General features: G+C 35.3%; 3 protein-coding genes across 3 annotated transcripts; 2 read left to right on the forward strand and 1 right to left on the reverse strand.

Annotated features, from left to right (window-relative positions):
- The first annotated feature begins 18 nt into the window (after nucleotides 1–18).
- On the forward strand, nucleotides 19–9,249 carry Hel89b (histone acetyltransferase 1). Its single transcript, XM_072897451.1, has 15 exons — nucleotides 19–193; nucleotides 848–900; nucleotides 1,603–1,850; nucleotides 1,955–2,307; nucleotides 2,466–2,814; nucleotides 2,911–3,533; nucleotides 3,613–4,388; nucleotides 4,475–5,015; nucleotides 5,130–5,424; nucleotides 5,632–5,927; nucleotides 6,022–6,335; nucleotides 6,595–7,345; nucleotides 7,429–7,701; nucleotides 7,867–8,511; nucleotides 8,580–9,249. Exons 2-15 carry the CDS (start codon nucleotides 890–892, stop codon nucleotides 8,781–8,783), a joined length of 5,679 nt encoding a protein of 1,892 aa, XP_072753552.1. The 5' UTR covers nucleotides 19–193; nucleotides 848–889; the 3' UTR covers nucleotides 8,784–9,249.
- On the reverse strand, nucleotides 9,124–19,149 carry Agps (alkylglycerone-phosphate synthase). The gene is made up of 6 exons (XM_072897486.1): nucleotides 18,964–19,149; nucleotides 18,226–18,315; nucleotides 14,695–14,975; nucleotides 12,348–12,636; nucleotides 10,667–10,976; nucleotides 9,124–10,452 (listed from the first exon to the last, which is right to left on the reverse strand). Exons 1-6 carry the CDS (start codon nucleotides 19,044–19,046, stop codon nucleotides 9,679–9,681), a joined length of 1,827 nt encoding a protein of 608 aa, XP_072753587.1. The 5' UTR covers nucleotides 19,047–19,149; the 3' UTR covers nucleotides 9,124–9,678.
- A 310-nt stretch (nucleotides 19,150–19,459) lies between these two features.
- On the forward strand, nucleotides 19,460–24,329 carry LOC140668456 (uncharacterized). The gene is made up of 9 exons (XM_072897458.1): nucleotides 19,460–19,712; nucleotides 19,786–20,643; nucleotides 20,757–20,901; nucleotides 21,016–21,170; nucleotides 21,294–21,633; nucleotides 21,770–22,178; nucleotides 22,454–22,711; nucleotides 22,816–23,058; nucleotides 23,238–24,329. Exons 2-9 carry the CDS (start codon nucleotides 19,797–19,799, stop codon nucleotides 23,949–23,951), a joined length of 3,111 nt encoding a protein of 1,036 aa, XP_072753559.1. The 5' UTR covers nucleotides 19,460–19,712; nucleotides 19,786–19,796; the 3' UTR covers nucleotides 23,952–24,329.
- The last annotated feature ends 533 nt before the right edge of the window (nucleotides 24,330–24,862 follow it).

Raw genomic sequence — 24,862 nt, forward strand, 5'->3', positions numbered from 1 at the left:
TATGGCTGTCAGTATAAATTTGATGCTTGTAACATGAGTTCCTCTCCGAGAAATTTGATAAGTCTAAGTGTAGTTTCGCGTTACGCGCAACGTGATGTGACTTTAGCGTGCTCGGCACGCTGGGAAACGGCAATGCAGGTTGGCTGAAGACGGACTGAGGGCAATCCGAGAGTGATTCCTGCAGGAGCAAAAGGTATCAACGGATGCTCCCCCCGTCCGTCATTCTTGACGGCCGCGCGCTCCTCATGTCCATATTGCGTTCGCAATGTTACGCGCCGCGATCTCACCCGGGTTTCTCTCTCGATCGCAGATCCAGCTGGATCCAACGATCGAGGAAGGGACGCGATCTCGGCCGCGCGTGCACGCCTTATCGTCGCGATATCGCGCGGCCGTTAAATCGACGCGTCCCTTCACCAGGTCATACACGCGCTTCGTCATCTCCACCCCATTTCTCCTCTTTCTCCCGACACTTGATTTCTCCAAACCGACTCCCTTCTCGAGCATCCTCGTGTTTTATAATCACCCTCGCCACGAGATTACCGTAGTCTTTCTTTCTCTCTCTCTTTCTCTCTCTCTCTCTCTCTTCTGATAGGAGAAAACATTTTGCAAATCGCCCCTTTTCTGAATATCAGAGGGGAGTATGAGGGAGTTGCACAACTGTAGAGGGTACAGTCATCTTTATGTAGAAATTAAAAATGAATCATTATTTAGATAATTTTAGTAAAAATGATTAATAGTACTGACATTGATTTTCGATTAAGTCAACTTGTATTACGAATATCATGTTTATGTATGTGAGAGATATGAATTTTAAAAACAAGTTGTAATTATTTGTTATTGATTTAAGGTATTCGTGGACAATCTCTATTGAGCAATATTATATATCATCATGACGTCAAGGTAATTTTGGAATAAAATTATATAATCTTAATAGCTTTTTACTTTAGACTCATGTATATTTATGTTATAAGCGCAGTTTATATATGTCTTTCTTTAATTTTTAATCATTTAGAAGGAACTAAAATTTAATTTAACAAGCAATTGAACAAATAAAGATATGAAGATGATAATGAAATTGATAAAGAGAAGGAAGAACTTTCACACTTATTTATAAAAAGAAATAAAAATTGAAAAATTTTATTTGATGTAATACTTAAAAAATAAATTAAATTTTTTTAAATTAGTAATCTTTACTTATACTAAATATAATTATATTAAATATAATTATACTGAACATTATCATTTTGTAACAAACTTATAACATCTTTATTAACAAGATCTAAATCAGATGACGAAATAATATCATTTTTATAGCAATTTTATTGCTTAAAGTAACAAAATATGCTTATAAGTGATAAAAAGGCATGAGTGTAAACTTATTCAATAAATTCTTTGAATGCATAAATATTAACAGCTAACACATAAAAAGCAGTTACACACTAACTTTGCAACATGTATTTGTGAAAATACATTTATATAATTATATCTCACAAACAATAGTAAGCAAATATGCATTTTAAAATAGCTCTATGTGTGTATAGAGCCTTTTACTGTCAAAAGCATTATGCATTGCATCATATAATTTCTAATTTACTTTTATAGATTGGATAGATTATTTATACTGCTGGAGACTGGAACAAATGCGGTAACTAAACGAGCAGCTGCGCAACAACTGGGGGAAGCGCAGAGATTACATCCTCATGATCTGCATCATTTATTAGCAAGGGTCTCTACTTTATTAAAATCTCCACAATGGGATACTCGGATATCAGCGGCTCATGCTGTGCAAGCTATACTTACTCAAGTTCCACCCTGGAGTCCAGAATCCACTAAGAAGGAAACTTCTACAGGTAATACTAATACATTTTAATCTTTTTTAAATAAATCTTACTGTTAATGCTAAAAATCTTTGGAAGATTGAATTATATGATGCATGGTTGTTTTAAATTAACAGATGAGTTGGAAGGAATGAAACGGAAGGCTTCCACTACTAGATTGAATTTAAAATCCTTCGACATGGGTAGAGTTTTAGCAGGTAGCTCACATCTTACAGGTTCAGAGGGCAGCGAATACGATTTAACTATATCGGAAGGAGAACAACTGTCATTTCCTAATCAACAAGAAAAACTAGCCGCAAATCTGGGTTTTCATCCACGTTTGATGGGTGTTGATACTGCTGATTTATTTACTGTTGAAGATCTTAATCCAGTGGTACAGATGACACAAAGCACTACAATACCTGTCAGTGAAACTTTGAAACAATCAGGAGGATTGAGCAGAAGAGAAATGAACAGAGCAAAACGAAAAGTACTACACACTTTTGAACACTTATTAATATCTACAATCAACATTTTCTTTGAGTTACTAATTAGATTAATCAAGCAAATAGACATTTTGGAAAAATATTTTATGTATTTTATTTTTTCTAAATATTGCAAATAATGATTTGTATCTTGATAATATAGGCGCGTCAGTCAGTATCGAAACAGCGATCACGCGAACCGGATGATCATCGTACTAATGATGACCATTTGAATTCAGCGAATATTCAATCGCCAGTAAATACTGAACCCCCGGCCAAAAAATTAAAACTAGAGGAAATGATCTCATCAGATGCTGGATCGAAGTGCAGCACACCCAGCGAGCTCGTAAGCGGAGTACCAGATGGGACTGGTTGCTGGCCAGACTCAGTTGTAGATTGGCCCTTAGAATCATTTGCAGAAAGTCTGTGCCAGGATTTATTCAGTCAAAAATGGGAAGTGCGTCATGGAGCAGCCACAGCTTTACGAGAACTTATAAGACTCCATGGAAAAGGTGTGTAAATATTTTATTGAACATTTTATTGAAATATGCCTTTGTATTTTTCTGAATAATACTAAACTGTTAAATGTATGCGTTTGGAATGCACAGGAGCGGGCAAATCGAAAGCTCAGACCTTAGAAGAAATGCAAGAAAGCCATTACGAATGGATAACCGATGCCGCTTTACGTTTATTGTGTGTATTAGGACTCGATCGATTTGGAGATTTTGTTTCTGACCAAGTTGTCGCGCCAGTACGAGAAACGTGCGCACAAGCATTAGGATCGCTCTTCTTATTAATGCCAAGTGGCCAGCAAGCTAAAGATACGAATGGCGTTTTTCACGGAATACTCTCCATAGTGTTAAAACTCTTGGGACACAACGAATGGGAAGCCAGACACGGCGCGCTTCTTGCACTCAAATATTTACTAGCTGTACGAGACGATTTATTGGACGAGATATTACCGAGGGTGTTTCCCGCTATTATACAAGGACTTTCTGATCCTGTGGACGATGTGGGTGCGGCCGCCGCAAGCGCGCTTATACCAGTGGCATATGCTTTGCCGCGATTGTTGAAACCAATCGAATTGGAAGCAATCGTGATACGCCTTTGGCAATTGTTAAAGGAACAAGACGATTTGGCCGCAGCTTGTAACAGTTTTATGGGTCTTTTGGCCGCGATACTCTCATTACCTGCGGCACACGCTTGTTTGGCGCCTCAACCGTTATCACAGGTAATATGATGATTATAATGTATTTTTATTATGTGGGAAAACGACGATCAAAATTAACGATTGAATAATGTCTATTTAGGTGTTACCGCGTTTATGGCCGTTTCTCAGCCACTCGAGTTCGAGTGTGCGTAAAGCCACACTACGAACGTTGCAGACTCTGACCGAGGACGATGGCGATCGCAGTGAGGATAAGAAAGAACGATGGGGCGAAGGTGGCGGAATAGTTTTGCAAGAAGCATTACGACATGTATTCCAGTGTGTGCTGATTGAACACATTACCGCGATACAAGACGTGGCCGAGCGTGTCTGGGAGAATCTAGTCGTACAGAGTGATCTCGAGTTATTGCTACACGCGGCGTGCCCGCACGTCAGCACATGGCTTTGCCTCGCTATGCAGCCGGAACATGTGCCATTCAATCCGAATCTGTTAATGATCGTCACTAGTGGTACCACTAAGGGCGCGAAGAATAATCAAACAGTCGCCTACTGCGACGGACAATCGGATACCGGCAGTAATGGTGGAAATGTAAATGCAACCGCGAAAACATTATCCGAGCTAAAGATGTACATCGGCGGTATCGAAACAGTAGCGCTCAACGTACGAAAGGCGAACGTGATACAGGCTCGTTGCAGAGCGTCTCGTATGTTGGGATTATTGTCGCACTATGTCGTACAGCCTGCACCGGGTGTGATTTATCCACCAGATGTGCCCAGTCCAGCGGTTTGTTACGCCAAGGTATTACTGGCTCATCTCAACTCACGGTCAGCATTACAACGCACAGTCGTGGGTCTTACGATGTCTCATTGGGCAACCGTGGGTTCTCTAGAGCCGCCCATGGTACCAGATATGCTCAGGTATGAATATATATTTTTGTAAAAAAAGACAAAATGTATCGCTTTAATATTTATATTCATAACAAAAGACGTTCTTTCTTTTACAGCGACAGACTATTGGCTTGTTTAAACGAGTGTATGTACTACGACGAAATTGCGGCTTCTTTTACTCGACTGCTGCACGAAAGTCGTGATTACATCGCCACGCTGAAGCATTATAAACTGCCTGTGCCAGTTGATGTGGATTCGTCTGGTGTGATGACTCTTGATCAGATCACGGCACTTGCTGGAAAATCGATTTCTGACCTCTGTACCGCGGCAGTAAACGCAGGTGGTTATGTACCCATTAAGTTGAAAAATAAATTAATCGAGAGTTTAGAAGAAAGGAGGCGTGCCTTGGACATTGGAGCGGCAACAACGGCGGCGCAACAACAGTCATTACACATTATGTCAGTGGCTGCGCTCGCTGGTGCCGCCACAACGTTACATATCCTTCCTCAGCCTCCACAGCCGCTCAATCCGTTGGTGAAACCGCTGATGGAAGCTATAAAACGGGAGGAAAATGAAGAATTGCAGAAACTGGCTGCAAAACATTTGTCTCATCTAGTTGATCTTTGTGTCGACAGGAAACCCTCTCCGAATGCAAAGGTTTGCATATAAAATAGCACACGTCAAATATTATTGGAAATAAAAACAAACGTAATACAAAAACTGTCCATAATAATCTTTTCTATATATTGCAAAATGTGGTATTTGTTACAGATTTCTACCAATCTATGTACATTCCTATGTTCTGACGTCGAATTCACACCGCGAATATATTGTGCCGGCGATAATGATATTTTTGATGGAATACTCACTTTGAATAACAGGCAAAAGCATGCTGAGAGAGTAGCATATAATCGTGGTACAGGTAGTGGACTCGGCGGTGGTCGAGGCCCCGGTAGACCACCAACGACCGAGATTCCTCTAGAAGAGTTGCTTGCTTGCGAAGAACCAGAAGCTAAAGCTGCCAGAACGCGACGTCGTGGAGCTACGCTAGCATTAACAACCATAGGTACGTAAAAAAGAATAATGTTTATTCCAATACATATTCAGTAGTATTCTAATACATAGTCAATTAAAACTGATAACTAATATTTAACTGAATTTCTGATCCTTTTTAATCTCTACAAATGTAATAAATATTGTATGAATAATTAATTCATCCATTGTGTAAACTTTTCTTGTGTATTTAAAAAAAAACAATCCTATGTTCTTGAAGCAACTCTCTTCGGTGCTCGATTACCCATTCGTCTGCCTCATTTGTGGAATCTAATTTTACCGGAGGTGCTAAAAGAAACGAACAAGCAAGATAATGTGCAAGAAGAAGAAGGAAACCAATTGATCTTTGGTCTACAAGTATTGGAAATCATGGCACCGAGCTTAGATAAATCTCTCTTACCACCTGCAATAGAGTGTTTGCCGCGTTTATGCAATTTGTTAACGCATCGATACAAAGCCGTTAGACATATGGCTTCACGTTGTATAGCTACATTAGCTACTTTAGATACGGAGAAGGTAATATTTAAACTTTGTTAAATGCATAAGATAAAAATATAATATATAATGATATATATATATAATTAATCAATTTTAAATAATTCTTTTTTAGACAATGGCACACATAATACGAAGCGTTATACCACTTCTAGAGACGACCGGCAGTGAAAAGAAATGTTCCTCGGGTATAGTGGCACCGAATGAAGTCGATTCCGTACGCCAAGGAGCCGCAGAAGCTCTATCCTGCATTGTAGAAAGCTTAGGCGTACGAGTGATACCGTATGCTGTACTATTCATGGTACCTTTACTTGGACGTATGAGTGATCAGAATCAAGCTGTAAGATTAGTTTGTAGCGCGACATTTGCTACGCTCGTGCAACTACTACCATTGGATCCTGGCGCAATCGCAGATCCACCGGATTTAGTGTACGTTATCCGTCTAAAATTTTACATAAGAAAAGTAGTATTTTACGAAATTTTAAAAAAATCATTTAGTTTTTAAAAATTGAAATAACGGCCGATTCCAGACAATATATTTCAGTTCAATAATTATTAAATAAAAACATGAATTTTTAACACTAGCTGTAAAAATTCATTGTCTTAATCATTAATTGTTCCTGTTATTAAAAAGTATATCCAAGCATAAAATAACAGAACGAATAATTTGCTTAAAATTGCGTTACAGGCAAGAAAAGGCACAGGAGCGGAAATTCTTAGATCAGCTTCTGAATCCTCGTAATATTCCCAACACTGAGTTACCAATTTCTGTAGCTGCGGAGCTGCGTTCTTATCAGCACCAGGGTTTGAATTGGCTTAATTTCCTGAATCGTTATCATCTTCACGGAGTCCTGTGCGATGACATGGGTCTCGGAAAAACATTACAGACTCTTTGTATACTGGCGCTGGACCATCATCGTAATTCGCAGGCGCCAACCAGTCTGGTGGTGTGTCCGCCGACTCTTACAGGTCACTGGGTATATGAGGCCGAGAAATTCTTCAAAGCGCGAGATCTGTCAGTTATTCAATATGCCGGAACACCACAAGAACGTGAAAAGCTGCGTCCCCGGCTGACGCATCATAAACTCGTCGTCGCGAGTTATGACATTGTACGAAAAGATATTGAATTCTTTGAAGCACATCAATGGAATTACTGTGTGCTTGATGAGGGCCATGTGATAAAAAATGGCAAGACGAAGAGTGCCAAAGCTGCAAAACGATTGCACGCTAATCACAGGCTCATATTGTCCGGCACACCAGTGCAGAATGATGTGCTCGAGTTGTGGTCTCTATTTGACTTTCTTATGCCAGGATTTCTCGGTAGCGAGAAACAATTTGCTGCTAGATATTCTCGTCCCATCTTGGCTTGTAGAGAACCAAAGGCAGGACCGAAGGAACAGGAAGCTGGTGCTTTAGCTATGGAGGCTCTACATCGACAAGTTAGTTTGTGGTTCTCATTATTATTGCAAAAATGTCTAATTTTGGATTAGATTATAAAAATAATAATAATGTTATATTACAGGTATTGCCCTTCTTGTTGAGACGAAACAAGGAAGACGTGCTACAAGATTTGCCTCCCAAAATTACGCAAGATTATTACTGCGATTTGTCACCTTTGCAACGTATACTTTACGAGGATTTCCGCACTCGTCATTCGGCTACTCTTACCTCCTCCGGCTCCTCTTCTTCGAGCGATCCCCAAAGCGGCCACGTATTCGAGGCGCTGCGATACTTACGTAATGTCTGTAATCATCCTAAGTTGGTGCTAAGTCAACGGCATCCACTTCATCAAACGGTATATACATTTAAAAAAATATTCAAAAAGTACTTTAAAAACGATAAACATTTAATCGCTTGTCTGAAAATATTAAATATTTCAAATTCCACAATTCTTTAAACTTACAGTATGACGTATTACGTAATTTTTTCGCCATATTAAATTATTCCGTAATATTTTTAGGTGCACGATATGTTGAAGCAACAACAGACCACCCTGGCAGAAATCGAGCACGGCGCCAAGTTACCTGCATTGAAGCAATTGTTATTAGATTGTGGTATCGGGCAGCAGCAGCAGCAGCAGCAGCAAGCTCGCTCGAATTCCTCAGTTACCGCGAATATCGCCGCGGAAAGTACCCAAGAACAACAATTAGTTAGCCAGCATCGTGCTTTAATTTTCTGTCAGTTGAAGGCAATGTTAGACATTGTGGAAAAGGATTTATTACGCACTCATTTGCCAACGGTGACTTATCTTCGTCTCGATGGTAGCGTACCGGCAGCACAAAGACACTCGGTCGTGGCACGTTTCAACGCCGATCCATCCATAGACGTTCTTTTGTTGACCACTCAAGTCGGCGGTCTCGGACTAAACTTAACGGGAGCGGACACCGTCATATTCGTTGAACACGATTGGAATCCCATGAAAGATCTCCAAGCGATGGACCGCGCGCATCGTATAGGTCAAAAGAAAGTGGTTAACGTATATCGCCTGATCACCAGATCGACAGTAGAGGAGAAGATTATGGGACTGCAAAAATTCAAACTTCTCACTGCGAATACGATAATATCAACGGAGAACGCTTCTCTTGAGACCATGGCTACTGATCAGGTAAGTAAACACGATTATCACATTCTATTAAACTTGTTTAGAAGAGATGTATAACCGATATAAATTAGTTGTTAGATTTATTCTCGTTGGATAACGGCAAAGAAAAGAGAACGGATCATCACGAGGACATCGCTTTGTCGAAACTTCCCGGCCTATCTGGGGTTAGTCGTTCCGTGTTGGATATTTTACCTGAGCTTTGGGAGCAGCAACAGTACGACGATGAATACGATCTCGACTCATTTTTATCAACTCTGAAGGCTGATAGCCAGTAAGCTTGTACCTTGATAAATTATTGAATGTAGATTAGAGCTCAGTAAGTTCTCATCGAGTACTTCCATTTGGAAGTTGCCACACAATATCAAGTGAACATATTGTAGAAATCAGACCCGATTGCAAACTCTCGCTTACGCGCAGTTGAGATATTGTAACGTATCCCAGTGGTCAAAAGCGACCACTTTCATAATTTATGTATTAAATCATAATTTACGTGTCTGATTAAGAATGAATTAATTGTATCACTTTTTTGGTTAAATGTTAATATTAAGCAAAATGACATCATGCCTAAACTCAACGGGTATGATAGTAGATAAGAAATGATAATTAGAATTAAGCTATCTTGTAAACGTGTGTTTTGTTTAGTTATAATAATTTATAAAAATGCCGATACAATTATTACAATTCCGCATTTGTACCAAACAACGCCACGGTGCATATAATTATTATATTATTTATAATATATACTAGTCTTTCTCTTTTTCTCTCTCTCTCTCTCTCTCTCTCTCTCTCTCTCTCTCTCTCTCTTTCTTTCTCTCTCTATAACTATTATGGCGAGTTAGTAAACGACAATACCAGTTGCCACAAAACATTCGCTATCTACGTGCATTCGCATATTTTTGTTGATGGAAATATTGAAGTTAATTTTCTTGATATCATTAGCGGCATTCCATCAACGAAATTTGCGAAAAAGTTGTTAAAAGATACCCCGCGCAGACTAATGTAATAGCAAGTTGATGAGATACTGCTTTTAACAGTTATACGAAATCGCATAAATCTGCAGCGGCGATCATATTGTCTATGACAGTTTTAACTGGCAAACCGTCACACTAACAAAGTATGGAATAGCTCTACAGATCTCTCATTCTCCAGTGTCACACATACGCGTACGATTCATAATTTTGATTTATATCCTGAAACCAAGTTACCAGCTGCGAATATATTATGCGGATCCAAGTGTACTTTGGTCGCGCGATAAAGAGAAACACCAGCTTCTCCGACGGCTTCGGGATAAAAGGACGCCCGTATTTTGCCTACGCCGTGATGATGCGAGAGAGATCCACCGTTCGCGAGTATCTCTTCGCGCGCCGCATGCTCAACAGCCTCGTAAGTCTCGACGGGATTTTCTAAGCCCAGGTAACTGATCGCCATATAAAAGTATATGCAGCAACCTGCATCATAAGTTTGCGTGACGCGACAAGAAATAAAATATTTGCGTACGCCGCGCGCGTGGCAGTCTCTGGCTACACGAGACTTAACATTTCTGCACAACGATAACGCACGGTTCCAAGAAACGGAAGTCTCGAACGACTCTGCTAACACGTTAAACTCGAGTCCGAGGTCGCGAATGTATGCTATTACAAATGTTAACATGTAACCGCGTTCGCCGTTCGCCTCTCCCGCCGGAATGCCACCGTACTTGTCAGCTATCTTATAAATTTTCCGTTCTTGAGCCGCGACGTCCGCCGCCACGTCGCCCTCCATCAACAACGTAGCCACGCATATCTGATCCCATCGGAAACCCTTTATTCTGGTGATGTACATTTGCTTGAGTCCTTGCAACACTAGGCCACTCCATCCGGCCTGTGGGCGTAGAGTTTGTCCCATTTGAAATTGTTCGTTGTCCATTAGGCGTATGCTGGCGGGTTGACATCGTTCTTTCGCGATCTATACATATTCATAGAATAATTATATATTCTTCTGTTTAAGATATTTTCTACTCGCGACGGATCGTACTTCCCTTTATTATCTAATACCGAACGTGCGCAACGGAGCTGTCTCTTTCATCATAGTCGTCGCGGTATTTGTATTGGACAAGTGTTAGGAAAGAAGCACGAGCCTCGCTAGTTAATGGGAAAGTCAATATGTAAAAGAAACGTACCTCTCGTAACGCTTGAACGCCACTTTGAAAATTCGGGAACACAATACTGCCGTATTTCACTACTCGTGGTAATGGTCTTATTTTCAACACGACCTCCGTGATGATACCGAGAGTTCCCTCGCTACCGAGAATGATATGATTAAAATCCGGGCCGCAAGACGCGCGTGGCACTAAATTATTCCTCTCTAATGTGATGACAGAATCCTCCGTTCTGCCAGTGACCATTCGCATTCGCACGACCAGATCTTCGATATTGCCATATGTATTCTTTTTCATGCCGCTCGCCCTAGTCGCCACCCATCCACCTAAACTGTTCGAGACGAATTACTTTCAACATTTCCTTATGTATACATTTATATATATTTTTTTCATTTTTTCACTTTAAAGAAATATCTTTAATTATTAATTAATTACTCTTTATCGTTTGGGGCTAAGTTTTAGATGCGTGCAAATAGTGTATGCAAATCTTTAAAATATATTTGGTGTAAGGTATAGAATCTATATTGGAGATATTCACGGAAAAATATGAATGTATAGATTATTTTTTGTGTGCATTTAAAATAACTATCGCTCACTTTGAGTTAAAATATTGAATTCTAAAAAAGATTGCAATTATATACAAAGAATATGTCGTAATGTGTAACAGTTGTATTATTATTGTGTATCTATATATATAAATATTTTATATATAATAATTGTTTGTGACAGCCACACATGTACTAACATCATGACACAAAACCATAACATTAATAAATTAACTAACTGACATTTTTCATTTATTCATGTAAACTTAAATTTTTTTTAATTATTATTTTATAATTTTATGACCAAATGTGTATCTATATTGCATCTCCTCAAAATGTTTATCATCCATCTTTATAATGTGTATCTTACTAAAAATATAATTAATTTTGTAATAAAATTAATTTTTAATTTTATTTTATAGCAAAATTTTAATTATCGAAAAAAATATTACAAATTTTAACTAAATTCGTATAAAGTCGAAATTATTGCAGTATTGATTAAGTATCAATATTGATACTAGAGATCCGAACCGAACCGGAATACCATTCTGTAACCGCTTTGTAATTTTAGTTGGACTGAAACTGTAAACCATATAATAAAATTCTATTAAATTTGTAACACCGGAACCATAATAGGGCCGTTTCATCGGTATTTTTTCTATTTTTAGAATTTACTTCTACAAAATAATTTTATATTATTAATTTAAACTTTTTGTCTTTTATTTTGCTGGAATTAATCTTTAACAATACCACGATAACGGAATCCATATCATGATGATTGCATTATGCTTAATGTCTCATTGTACGTAATTACAATAAAATAATTTGTTAGAAAAAACATAGAAATAATTTTCAAAGAATCGGAAATAAAACCAAAGAAAAAATCATAATCATAATTTAAACGGTTTCAGTTCATTTACTTATTAAGGAACCGAAACTAGAATCAAAACAGTTTTATAAATATTTTATTAAACCATAACTGAAACCGTAATTTTGTTTGGTCCTTGATACTAACAATTTTTAGACACGTATTATAAAGAATCAACAAATTTTCTTTCATCCGTCGTTATAATGTGATATGTTATCTCGATATATCTCATATATATGTTGATGTAAACATTTCATATTATTAAAAGACTGATCGCTTGATCGTGTACCTGGAAAATTCATAAGAATCGGGTTCGTGACCGCACGTAAATCCCTGAAGACGAAGCATTCGCTCTAGATCCTGGCCGATGATGCCCGATTCGCAGCATATTAACAAATTATCTCTGTCTATCCATAATATCCGATTCATCTGCGACGTATCTAATGAAATTATCGTTCGGCATTCTTCCGGGGGACAGCACGCTGCGCGGCTGACGCTAGTTCCACCACCAAAAGGTATACAGACGGCCCCGTAATGCACGCATATATTGACAATCTTGACGACGTCTTCGTGACACTCTGCAAACATGAATATTAATAGAGGACACTTGGCATAGCAATGATTTGTCCGAGGAAAGAAGCAAAACACACATTTTCGCTTTATGAAATGCAAGGTATAATATCAATGGAAGAAGATAGAATATCATAGATAATAAATGCAATTGAAACCCCTTATAAAATATTACAAGTTGTTTTTCCTAATTGACTATTATGGATAAGAAAAGAACAAATATTTTGTTGAATGATTCCTTGAGGTTTTTTTTCTAAGACAAGAATTATAGATAAGTATTGTTGTCAAACCCTTCAAGCAGAGATTGAGATCTCTTCGATTTGTTTAACGGAATCATATTTTACCTCGCATAAAATTGATTCTCTTCTTGTCATTTTGCATATAAAAGTTTTAAGGATAAGATATATATTTATATAAACTGATATTCTGACATAAATATATTCTAAAAATATAAAACACACAGTTCACATTCATCTTTTAAAATATTATTTTAATATTTTTACAGTTAATTGTAGCTGCCTGTATTACGATTATATAACTGTTAATGACGATATCACTATCATTACCTGTCGTCGCGAAAGTATTTTAACATCAAAAGTGTTAAAATACGTAAGTACGTACTCGCATTCCTGTAGAAGTAAAAAGTTTTGGAAAACAAAAAATTGATGAATATTATAATACTCTCTTCGCGTTCTGTCCAATTACCTTGTGTTTACACAAGAACATAGTTGCACACTGTTGACTTTGCTGTCACATGTTCTACTCATTATGACATAAAACACATTAATATTTATAAAAGTACATATGGACTAAAATTAACAGGACTGTTATATGCAAAATGATGAGAGGAATCGATTTATATAAAAAGAAACGTATAAACGTATGCAAAAAGACAAGTTCTAATCATATATTATCAAAATCAAAGATTACTTTTATATATTTCTAGCAAGATGAATTTTTCGACCCATGTTAATTAACTAATTTAAGGAATATTAAAATATATCTTTACACAATGTACAATATTTTAAAGCTCTCTTTTTGATATTTTGTACATTGAAGTGTAAGAAAAAAATTCACATAAAGAGTAGTTGAACCAACTATTTAACCTTGTATATATAAACCATAGAGCTTGATATTGATTATTCTTATAACTCGCTTGTAACGTATAACATGAATTATTTCTGTGGAAGATTCTTATACATATGGCATTTGACGATTTATTTTTAACATTTAACACCTTAAATATCACGGTATAAAATCAAGTTGTGATGTCGAGGATGATTTAAAATTTTCATCGTTTATAACAAAAAATTCCTTATATTCAAGTTAATTATAAAATTGCGTTGAAAGATTAAATTCCTCGAAAGTTTATCGTAAACCATGGGCAAAAAACAAAATTATTGAAACACACTAGTCTGACTATTTTAAATTTAAAAAATAAATTAATTACGACAAGGAAACTAATACTTAAAAAATTATATTAATAAACTTTGCATTAAAACAACAAACCTTAAAACAGTAAGAAGGGGCTATTATTAAAATAAACGTAAAATAAAACGAAATTGTCCTTTTTCATAATTATAAAGAATAGAAAATATATAGAAATTACACTTGTATATCAAACTGACAAAGGATTGCTAGTAGCACTATGCAATTACATCAACAGTAATTAGATAGGCAGAATAGTGTCATTCCACTGATTGCAGACTTACAAAAGAAAATTCTGCGTACAAAAGGTAAAAAAAAACTCTATATTCTAAAATTAAAATTGAAATATATTCTGCGCGCTCGTATCGCCCTTTAATTTATTTGAGCGAAAAAAATTCGTGTTTAAAACTCTACAGATTTACTCTTCAGAAATATTGCTTCAGATGTGTCAAGAGAATATTTTAAAATAAATATGAAAAATATATATAAGAGAAAATTTTAATAAATATTAAAAATACATTTAAGTAGATTCCACTAATAAATAAATTTCTTAAAAAATTATAAATAGCATAACTGATATTAAATTCCGTGTATATTTTTACAGTTTTTATAACGGTGACTGAAAAATATAAACTTACTCGGCCACACAACAATATCTGGTATCCTATCGAAAGAGCTGTGTTTCAAAAGATAAACTTCTCTTAACGTATGACCATGTGCTCGAAACAGACGATCGACGCCATCGGTTGAGTGGTCGATTCTTAGCTCTTCGATCACTTTCAATAATTCCGTCGAAAGTATTGGTTCTGGAAAGTGCGTCGGTAAATTTTGAGGATCGTGCTTCATATCCCATGTTATATCGAAGGTCTTTTCGCACCACTTTGTGAAGTATGGCAATTCCCGGTTTCCAATGGGATATCTGGTAATATAATATTTATAATATGTAATGTAATATATTATATTAGCGGGGCTAACCATCTGACAAGGATGAGCTAATGTTATCAACACTGAAAGAGTCTCGACTCTAATTATAAGTTATTACATGTGTTATCACCCGTGTACGTAGAAAAATATGCAATAGAGGACAGTATAGATATCTACAGTTATACAATTGCTCAAGTAATGAGTTTATAATAATTACAAAAACCACAAGTTTTTGTAATGCATACTTTACGCTACTGTTCAAAACTGCATTCTTATTAGTGCAGCAGTCGTCTTAAATTTATTATACAGAATGTACATTATATAATTCTAACTGACGAAATACAATTCGTATCAAGGTACGCATACATATCTTGCACGCAAACCAAGCTATATAACTTTGATAATGAAGATATATAAACAAGATTCTTATCATTCTTATTAGTATAACGCATTATTCGCAAGATGCCGTATCCGTACAAAACCGCATTATATCATCATGCTAAAAAAAATCTCTAATTATTTGACTACATGTAACATATAAAATATAATAAGTGATATGTATTTTTTATAATTATTCTTTTTAAGAAAGAGAAAGTTTTTTCTACCTTTAATTTTGTCGTAAACAGTCTAAAGTTCATCTAAAATTTAATATACCTATATATATATATATATATATATATATATATATATATATATATATAGGTACTGCGTCTATATACTGATTGTGAGTATACTGACAATGAGTACATATACTTGAGATAGTATCCAATCAGAAATAATGTGACTTAGAAAACCAAATGTTGAAGTAAAATTGAAATTCTGATTGTATCGACATCGAAATAGTACAAATTTTCAATAGACAAATCTTTGATTGTTATTTCGACATAATTTCAATGTTGAACTAATTAATTGTATCCAAGTAATTTGCAAATTTAAAGTCATTTTAGATGATCTTTAGACTGTTTACGACAAAATTAAAGGTAGAAAAAACTTTCTCTTTTTTAAAAAGAATAATCATATAAAAATGCATATCACTTATTATATTTTATATGTTACATGTATGATAAACAGAATTCTCCCTTTTATCTCTCTTTCTCTACCTTGAATTCTATTGTAAATTATATATTGCGTAAAACAGTTTTATAAAATAAAAAGAAAAGATTATCTTAGATATAATATATAACTGTAACTTTATAATTTTATAAATTGAAATAAAAACTCTAATTTTTATAAGTTTGTTCAGTTTATAGTATTGCATTTATTATATAGAAACAATGTTGACTTTGAATCATTTTTTAATAAATATTTTACGCATTGCATATCTAGCTAATTATATATATATAATCTGAAATAAAAATATTTATTTTATTTTTATTTTTTTACCAGTTATAGTGTTTCTTCAGTTTATTTATAATTTGCGACAGAATTTAAAATAAAGCTAAGAAAAGAGAATTCTATTTATATGTAACATTCTACATATATATGTAACATGTGAAATATAAGTGATAATTTTTTATATGTTTTTTTTTTTTAAGAGAGGAAGTGTTTTCTATTTTTAATTTTGTTATAAACTATAGTCTAAACAAGGTCATTTTAAGTATTTATACCATTTCAATATCAAAATTCGATCAGAATTTTAATTTTACTTTAACATTTGGTTTTGGACATTGGAGTTCGACATCGCACTAACTATATATTTCTAACTGGCAATGAGTAAATATCTCATAGATATTTAATTTTTATTTCTCACGACTTCGATATTTTCGTATTAAGATTAAAATTGCGGAAATTAACGTTATAAAAACCGTTAATATATTTGGTAACATATTTTTTCAATCCAAGAAGTTCTTCTCATATATTGAATCAATTTGACATGCAGCTTCGAGTTTTATTCAATATGAAACGCAAATAAAAAGTGCGTATACTGTGGAGAACATCGTAGCGACATTCTTACCAGTAACTGGACAAACATAATTAGCTAGGAAAACGTGTATGTGTGTGTGTGACGAAACCGAGACACAATATGTGAAGATTCCAACGTTCAAGCAGATATACACGTATCATGCTAAAATCTGTCAATGCTGACATCATGTCCTATTTATTCAAATCTTCATTTTAATTATTTTCCTCGAATAACTATTGTAACATAAATTTAACAGACTCAAGTAATAATTTATTTATTAAGCAAATAAATGCGAAAAGAGCGAACAAATTGTATATTGACTTTGTAAGAAGCTGAATCGATAAAAAAATAACAGCAAAATAATAAGAGTTTAGAAGAATAATTTTTGCGCATGCACTTTTTAATATGATTATAAGCTTTTTGTAAATAATTTTTTTCGCGCAACAAATATTAAACTTCATATATTTACAATTTTATATTTAATAATTTAACAATAAGTTTCTCTCTCTCTCTCTCTCTCTCTCTCTCTCTCTCTCTCTCTCTCTCTCTCTATGTCTTCTCTTTCTATGTCTCTATAATTATTACATAAGTCATAATTTTTTAAATTAGTTTAATTATTCTTTTCTCATTGTGTCTGTCTTAGATCACAATAATAATTAGTCTCTGTACAAATCTAGACAATTTTGCTTCAACATTTGGTTTATATAAATCCAAATAATTTAAAAGATCTCAAAAAATTAATATTTTATAATGCAAATATTTACGATGTATTTATAAGAAAACTACAAATTTTCGACCTGTACACAAAAGAATAAAAATCTTTTCTCTTTCTTTCTTCATATTCTATAAAATTAAGAGAAGGAAAAAAAAGAAAGAGAGAGAAATTTGTATAAAGAATGTCTACTATAAATTAAAAGAAAATTCGAATAATCAATTTTTTCAAGTAAGCGCATTACTATATAATTAAGTAAAAATATAAGTAAAAATAATTTTTTCCTGTTTCTTTGTGAAACGTATTTATATATGACACATGTCTATATTACACTAATCAAATAATTACTTGAACGTTCAGCTAATGTGGTGTTAATAAACAAATAAACCAAGTATATTATTATATTATATTACTATAAAATTCTACTATATGTAATCTATTAATTTATTATACTGCTAAAAGAATGTGTTTTTAATCCTACATATATATTAAAATTTTTGTTTTTCTTTAAATTTTTTACGTTTGTCTTTAAACATTTGTTTACCTGCGCTTAATAGTTATATGTTACAAGATATATCAGATTCATATTAATTAAAATAAAAGTAATTAATAAAATTTTATGAAACTCACCTGTTACCCATGAACTCTATTACGAACTTGTCGTTTACGTGAAACCCAGAATCCTTGTAACCCCAGCCGTTCCATTTTAGCAACTGCTGCCTTAAACACCAAGAGAAGCGACGACCGATAACGTGAGTGAAAATCCGTCAACAAGCCGAATATAATTATAGTACCCGCAGCGCGCACGAGTCTCAAAATATTTGGACTCACTGGGACACGTGCTACATTTTTTCACGTGACAGATCGTTTTACCAATAATCGATCGAGCGCCGTTCGGAAAAAATCAAAATGTAATTTTTCGAAATTATCGCATTTTTCCGACAAACATTATATTCGCCTATATTATATACTATTGAGTACTAGAAGTGACAAAGAAAAAAAAAACAAACAATTTGCTCTCGTGTAGATGGATTGTGCGAGCAGATAGGCTTAGAAAAGGGGAGTGTCTTATCGATCAACGTTACGATCATGCGGTCGCGAGGGTGTCGTTCATGATGCGGGGGAGTCATGACAATGAGTCACGAAGCTTTTGCACGACGGCAAGAGGTGTGGTCGGCCGCGATTAAACGCACGCGTGATGCCGGTATAAGTATATACATACGTCGCGCATGTTGTGCACCATGCACAATTCGCATGTACACGCACACGTGTATATATACGTACAATATAATATATATATAGAGGGACAGAAAGAGAACTTGTGTCCCTGCGAGATTCCGTCTCGCAGACGAAAATTGCGAGACTGACCTGATTTTGGGCACGGCACTCTCGAACTTGATCGGCTCATTCGCGCCTGCCGTTTCCGCGGTCTGCTTCTCTCGATCGGACATGCTCTCTGCGCGCGAAGGGTCGGAAATTTGTATGTTGTACCGAGAACAAATACGTTCCTGGAACGCGCGGCGACAGCTTCGCGTACACTATTGACACGCGCACCGGCAAACCAAATTTAAATCGATACAGCCTCCGCCCGACCACCCATCCACGAGCCAATCCGCGTGCGTATCACCGACAGCCAATCACACGCGCCATTAGCAGTACGGCAAGGACTTGTTCGTCCACGCGAGAGCAGACACCCGTTTGTTGATTTTCGACTTGACACAGAATCTTCAGATTGGTCAAGAAAATCCCCAGGCATCGGTCCATGTGATTGGTTGTATCCAATCGGGATGTACATCGATGACAGACGCACTCTAGAGTGTATTTGACGTTTGTAAATTATGTACGACGCTACCTTCATCTTATTTCATCTTCTATGGCATTAGAAGTTTATGTTATGGTTATAGTACTTTGTTCTGAAGCACTTAATCGAGACGGCATCCTGGCAGCATGGACTAAACAGTCCCTTGTCAAAAAGGAGAAGAAGAAGTACTTTGTTCTGTCAGCGGTTCTAATAAAGAGAGAAGAAAGTATTGTGGCATTGAATCTTTGATTCTTGATCATTGTGTGACGGTCTTTGATATTTTTTCAGCCAGTTATCATCACATAATATCAGCATTGTAAATTACTTTGCTCTTGTAATCAGATCTTAACTTGGATGATGTGCCTAGATTAACTAATCCTACCACACAGATCCGTTTAGTATGGATGACGCAGAAGCATACGACGAGGACGTGAACGATCAGCCGGTTGATTATAGCAAGAAGTATACCGAGAGAAATGCTCCATCGCAGAATCACCTGGCCGAATCGGGCGCTCAGCAACCGCGTCGTGTCTCGAAAAAGGAGTACAGCCAAGGCGACTCCAAGGTGGATTTGTTCGGCGACTACGCCGAGACCGATCTGGATCAGCCTACGGATTATAGTCTACGATACGCCGAGGACGACACTGATGAGGAGGAGAAACAGGGCGCCGAATACTTTCCTGTCAGCGGACAGGAGGACACGGTCAAGACTTACTGTACAGAGGGAACCCCTTATGAGACACCTTTCAATTTCTCCACAGCCACTTCCATGTCGGATCTTCGAGTAGAGGACATGAAAGAGAGCGAAGTCTCGAAGAAGATGCCGAAGAAATCAATTGAAATCATTAGGAAGAGTCTTGTGTCCTTTATCAAACAGCCTGAGACACCTGACTGCGACGAACAAGACGGTCTGATAACGAAAGAACTTGAAGAGAACCAGAAGGACATTGCAGTTCTTAATTCTGGCCAGATAACGCCAGAGAAGATAGTAAGTTATTACGAGGAAGAAACGTCGCACGGTTTCTCGCGTGCCAATTCACTTAGTTCCCTGAGTAGTGCGGTGACTTCTCAGAATAACGTTCCAGGAGTTATCTCAAAAGTAGACTCGCCGCCTTCGGTAAATAAGGAAGAACTGGAAAATAATGATCACAGTGCTCTGAAATTGAATAACAGTCAAGTAGTATTGTCTTCGGGAAATGATAATTTGTCCGAGCGCAAGAATAATCCACGTGTGCTGGATAAAGAAGGTTTGTAACGGTTATCATGTTGACAGTGTAATGAGAGAAAAAAATAAAATATTTTTATAAATTTGATACATCAAAAATATATTTATGAATTTAGTATGAAAATATGTTTTCAGGAAAAATGGTAACATTCAGTGGTCAAGATTATTATGCAGAAGAAACTCCTTTAATGTTTTCACGCTGTAGTTCGCTTGGCTCGTTGAGTGGATTCGAGCAACATTCAATTCATGATGATCGTAGTTCTGTGGTCAGTGATTTTAGGTAAATTGTACATTTTAAATGTTATCTTTATATAAATTTTAATCATTTACTTACTATCTTTAATTTTGCAATAATACTATGTAAAAGTAATATTATTCTTTATCATTTCCTTAGTCGTAGAACCAGCGGTATAGTTTCACCAAGTGAACTGCCAGATTCACCTACACAGACAGCTTTACCTAGTCCACGTAATCATAAAACTCAGAATGTAGAATTTGTATCAAAACTGCAAGAAGAGACACTAAGACCATCAGTTCGACAGCATTTATGTATGTCATTAAAATAATGTATTTATAATGCTATTATGCACCAATGCAATGATAGTAATAATATTAATAATAATGCAAATATTTGTCTGTTGTAAGATTACCTGAATTTTATATCTGTTACAGCATTTTCTAAACCAGAAATCACAATGAGTAGTGTTTTTGAAGATGAGATTGCTACTTTCAAGGAAGAATCAACACCAATTGAATTTTCTAGTGCAACAAGTCTGAGTTCCCTTACAATTGACGACGAAGTCAAAATACTTAATGATACAAAGATGTATTGTAAATTGGAAAGAGTACCTGATGAAAATGAGAAAGATATCCATAAACTCGAGACTGATATGCTTAATATGACAATAAGCAACTCAAAGAGTAAAGAGAAAGAGGAACAAGTAAGCGACGGTGATGAGGATGATGAAGATATGTTGGCTGCCTGTATTAATATGGGAATGCAAACTAACAGGTAATGTTCCAGAGATCAAATAAAATGATTTCTATAAATATATTTGTATAAAAAGTTATACAATGATTTTTTATTAAATCTAACAATTATGCATTTTCTTTTTCATGTAAAATAATATTAACAAATATATTTACAGATATAGACAATCCCTCAAGATTCAGGAATCCACACAATCAGAATCGTCGAAAATCTTAGTATCATATCAGAGAAATTCTATTCCAAGTAGATTGGAATCACATGCGACTCCTGTAGAAACTCCTATCAATACTTTGAAGACGAATAGAACTGCGGATACTGTTGCTTCAGATACCGTACACGTATATTGTACGGAAGATACGCCCGCGGATATCTCTCCAGTAGGATCGCAATCTAACTTGTCCGCTCTTTCGATGCCAAGTGTACAAGAGGATGTGGAAAAGATAGAACCAGACAGCCAATTAGCCGAGGTTGATTGCCAGAGAAGTGATTTATTCGATGAAAGTTCAAATCTGTCAGGCGAGGATGAAAAAATATTAGATGAATGCATTCAATCGGGCATACCTAAGGTATTAATTTCTTTAATTGAATATCTTTTTCTTACAAGAGAAGAGTCAGAAATTGTAATCCATTGATTTCGATGAAACTTGGTAGGCGCGTTATATTTGATATTGCTTAATTATAATAACTATCGAGTTCTTTGCTATTTCGGCTTGCTTTCTTTGCTCCTTCATTATTCAGAGACATTTATAAAGTAAGAACACATGTAACTCCGAATTATGACGCTGCAAGTCTAAAACTATATTATATCATTTAAAGTAACCATTTATATTATTATTTATAGGCGAGGCAAATAACTCTACCTCCAACAAATAGCATCCCGTTCGCTAAAAAGTTGGAAACCTCGCATATGATTAATATATGCGGTACGCCATCGTCTTCGCCTGTCGAAGCAAATCATGCGAATAAGACTCCTATATCGAGACCTAAATCGCCAGGCGGTAGGTTATTGAGACATCCGGACGAATTTTCTGATGACAGTCTGAATCATTCAGATGATGAAGCTATTTTGACAGAATGCATACAATCTGCAATGCCAAAGGTTATTAATTGGGTTTTTAACTAAAAAGAGAAATACCATTTAATTTTGTAATAATACATCAATCAATTATGAGTCATATTTTCTTATCAGACAATTTGTTTTAGGCAAGATTTAGCATGTCACCATCTATCAAACAGCCGTTCACACAAGTCACGGAAAATCATAATGAAAAAATAATAAATGCAATGCAGATGCCCTCCACTTCTTCAGGATTTCTTCAATCAAGATATGTAGAACAAAGAAAGAACGCTGTAACAAAAAAACGTTTATCTTTTGAAGACACTGGGCTTTCTGAAGAAGAGGAAGATGTCATGTTGGCGCAATGTATTAGATCTGGAATGCCAAAAGTAGGTTCTTTATGTGTGTATGTTGCAAGTACAAAACCGGATTGAAAACTAATTATCAAAAAATGCTTTTTTGTTTTCAAACTTGGAATATATTCTATAATATATTTTATATTTTATTCTGTAAAATAGACGGTGTTCCTTTAGTATATTTCTAATATATGTAATATGGCGATTTTTAGACACTTAGTTCCATGTCTACAACAGTGACGCCGACACTCAAAAAATCTGACCCATGCCCGAAACCTATGAAGAGTTTTTGGGTTCCTCCATCCTCCTGCTATACGAATAAAACTTATTCTTCCAAGAGTTCTACGCTACACTCACCATTGTATAAATCCGTGAATGTCAATACGCCGGATATACGTTATAGAAATGTATCAGGTAATTTTAGTGGTTTCTCGGGGAGAACGACGAACAGTAGTATAGCACAGTCTGGTCAGATGTTAAGAAACTGTGATAACGGTACACGCGAGAGGATAAACAATTCGCCGTACTGTGCTCGAAGATCGTCGTTTCGTCACACTGAGAGTGAAAACGGCAATTCTGTCGACAATCATTGTATATCTGCGCGATCTCGCGTTATGAAGTGTGCACCAGTTTGCAATAAGACAGAAAACACTGATGATTACACATGTAAAAGCACAGTGAATATGATGCCTTTGCGTCACAGTTCGATGAACTCCACGAGTGAAGAGAACTCGCGGATTTCCACGCAGGAATGGGCTCTTTTGGAATTGTGTATCACTTCCGGTATGTCTACAAATAAGTATCGCGTTAAAGGAATGAAGCCTACCGAGAGTGTAATTTCCAATGGACGACACGATGAGTGTGAGCCGATACCAGAGGACAATTATTCAGTGTGCAGTTACAATTCCTACGTTTTTAAAACGTAACGTAGCATGCAGTTACATGACAGAATTACAGAATTTGTTTCTAAATCTCTCTGCCTGATGATAAATCATATATATATATATATATATGATTTATATATAAATATATATACATTTTTATATTTATATATAAATCATTATATATGCTGCATATATATTGTGTATTAAAAAAGACTGAATATTTTTATATGTTAATTAATATAAACACACACTTGTGTGTTCAAGGTGCTTAATGGAACTGAAAATTCCCATTGTGGGCTTATTTTAAATTAATAAACACAAAAAAATGGTCGCAGTGTAGTCGTGATCAATATTTTTAAAATTGTTAAGATATCAATTTTTCACATTTTATTTTACAGTACATATATACATTTAACAAATTTTTTGTGTCTGTATATTTGTTAGATATACCTATTACAGAAGTAATATTTTATTTTAATTACATTCATGTCTATTTAGGTAAAATTGATTATAAGGTTGTGACATAATTAAGTCATTTATTGTTTTTATATGATTTTGACCATAATGCAAAAGATAATGACAGATGAATGGATAAAACAAATTATAATTATAATTCTCTCGGTATTACATCAAATTAATTTATAATAATATTGCTACTTAAATTCTGATTTCTAAATGAAATTTCTATTCAAGTGACTAAATTCTATGTAAATTACGTTAATAATTGTTTCATCGAAAAATGCACTAACAATATAATTAATTAACAATAATAAATATTTAGGATATTCTATTACATGAAAATAAATTTTCGAAATCTTTTATCTTTAAATATCATCATACATTTTTTATTGTAGCTTTATCATCTTATGTATCGACTGAGTTTATAATTTAGACGCTAAATAATATTCGCATATACACATTATTATATATTATATATAAATTTCAAACGTATG

This window comes from Anoplolepis gracilipes, chromosome 8 (assembly GCF_047496725.1).
Source record: "Anoplolepis gracilipes chromosome 8, ASM4749672v1, whole genome shotgun sequence".
NCBI classification, from domain to species: Eukaryota; Metazoa; Arthropoda; class Insecta; order Hymenoptera; family Formicidae; genus Anoplolepis; species Anoplolepis gracilipes.

Excerpts from the sequence above, each read along its gene's own strand:
- LOC140668456 (XM_072897458.1), top strand. The coding sequence starts at position 19,797 with ATGGATGACGCAGAAGCATACGACGAGGACGTGAACGATCAGCCGGTT. Across the intron at positions 21,171-21,293 it reads ATCAGTTCGACAGCATTTAT|CATTTTCTAAACCAGAAATC; the intron begins GTATGTCATTAA and ends TATCTGTTACAG. Across the intron at positions 22,712-22,815 it reads TACAATCTGCAATGCCAAAG|GCAAGATTTAGCATGTCACC; the intron begins GTTATTAATTGG and ends AATTTGTTTTAG.
- Hel89b (XM_072897451.1), top strand. Across the intron at positions 1,851-1,954 it reads TAAGAAGGAAACTTCTACAG|ATGAGTTGGAAGGAATGAAA; the intron begins GTAATACTAATA and ends TTAAATTAACAG. Across the intron at positions 2,308-2,465 it reads TGAACAGAGCAAAACGAAAA|GCGCGTCAGTCAGTATCGAA; the intron begins GTACTACACACT and ends TTGATAATATAG.
- Agps (XM_072897486.1), bottom strand. The coding sequence starts at position 19,046 with ATGTCCGATCGAGAGAAGCAGACCGCGGAAACGGCAGGCGCGAATGAG. Across the intron at positions 14,976-18,225 it reads ATAGAGTTCATGGGTAACAG|ATATCCCATTGGAAACCGGG; the intron begins GTGAGTTTCATA and ends TTATATTACCAG. Across the intron at positions 10,977-12,347 it reads GATTCTTATGAATTTTCCAG|TTTAGGTGGATGGGTGGCGA; the intron begins GTACACGATCAA and ends CGTCTCGAACAG.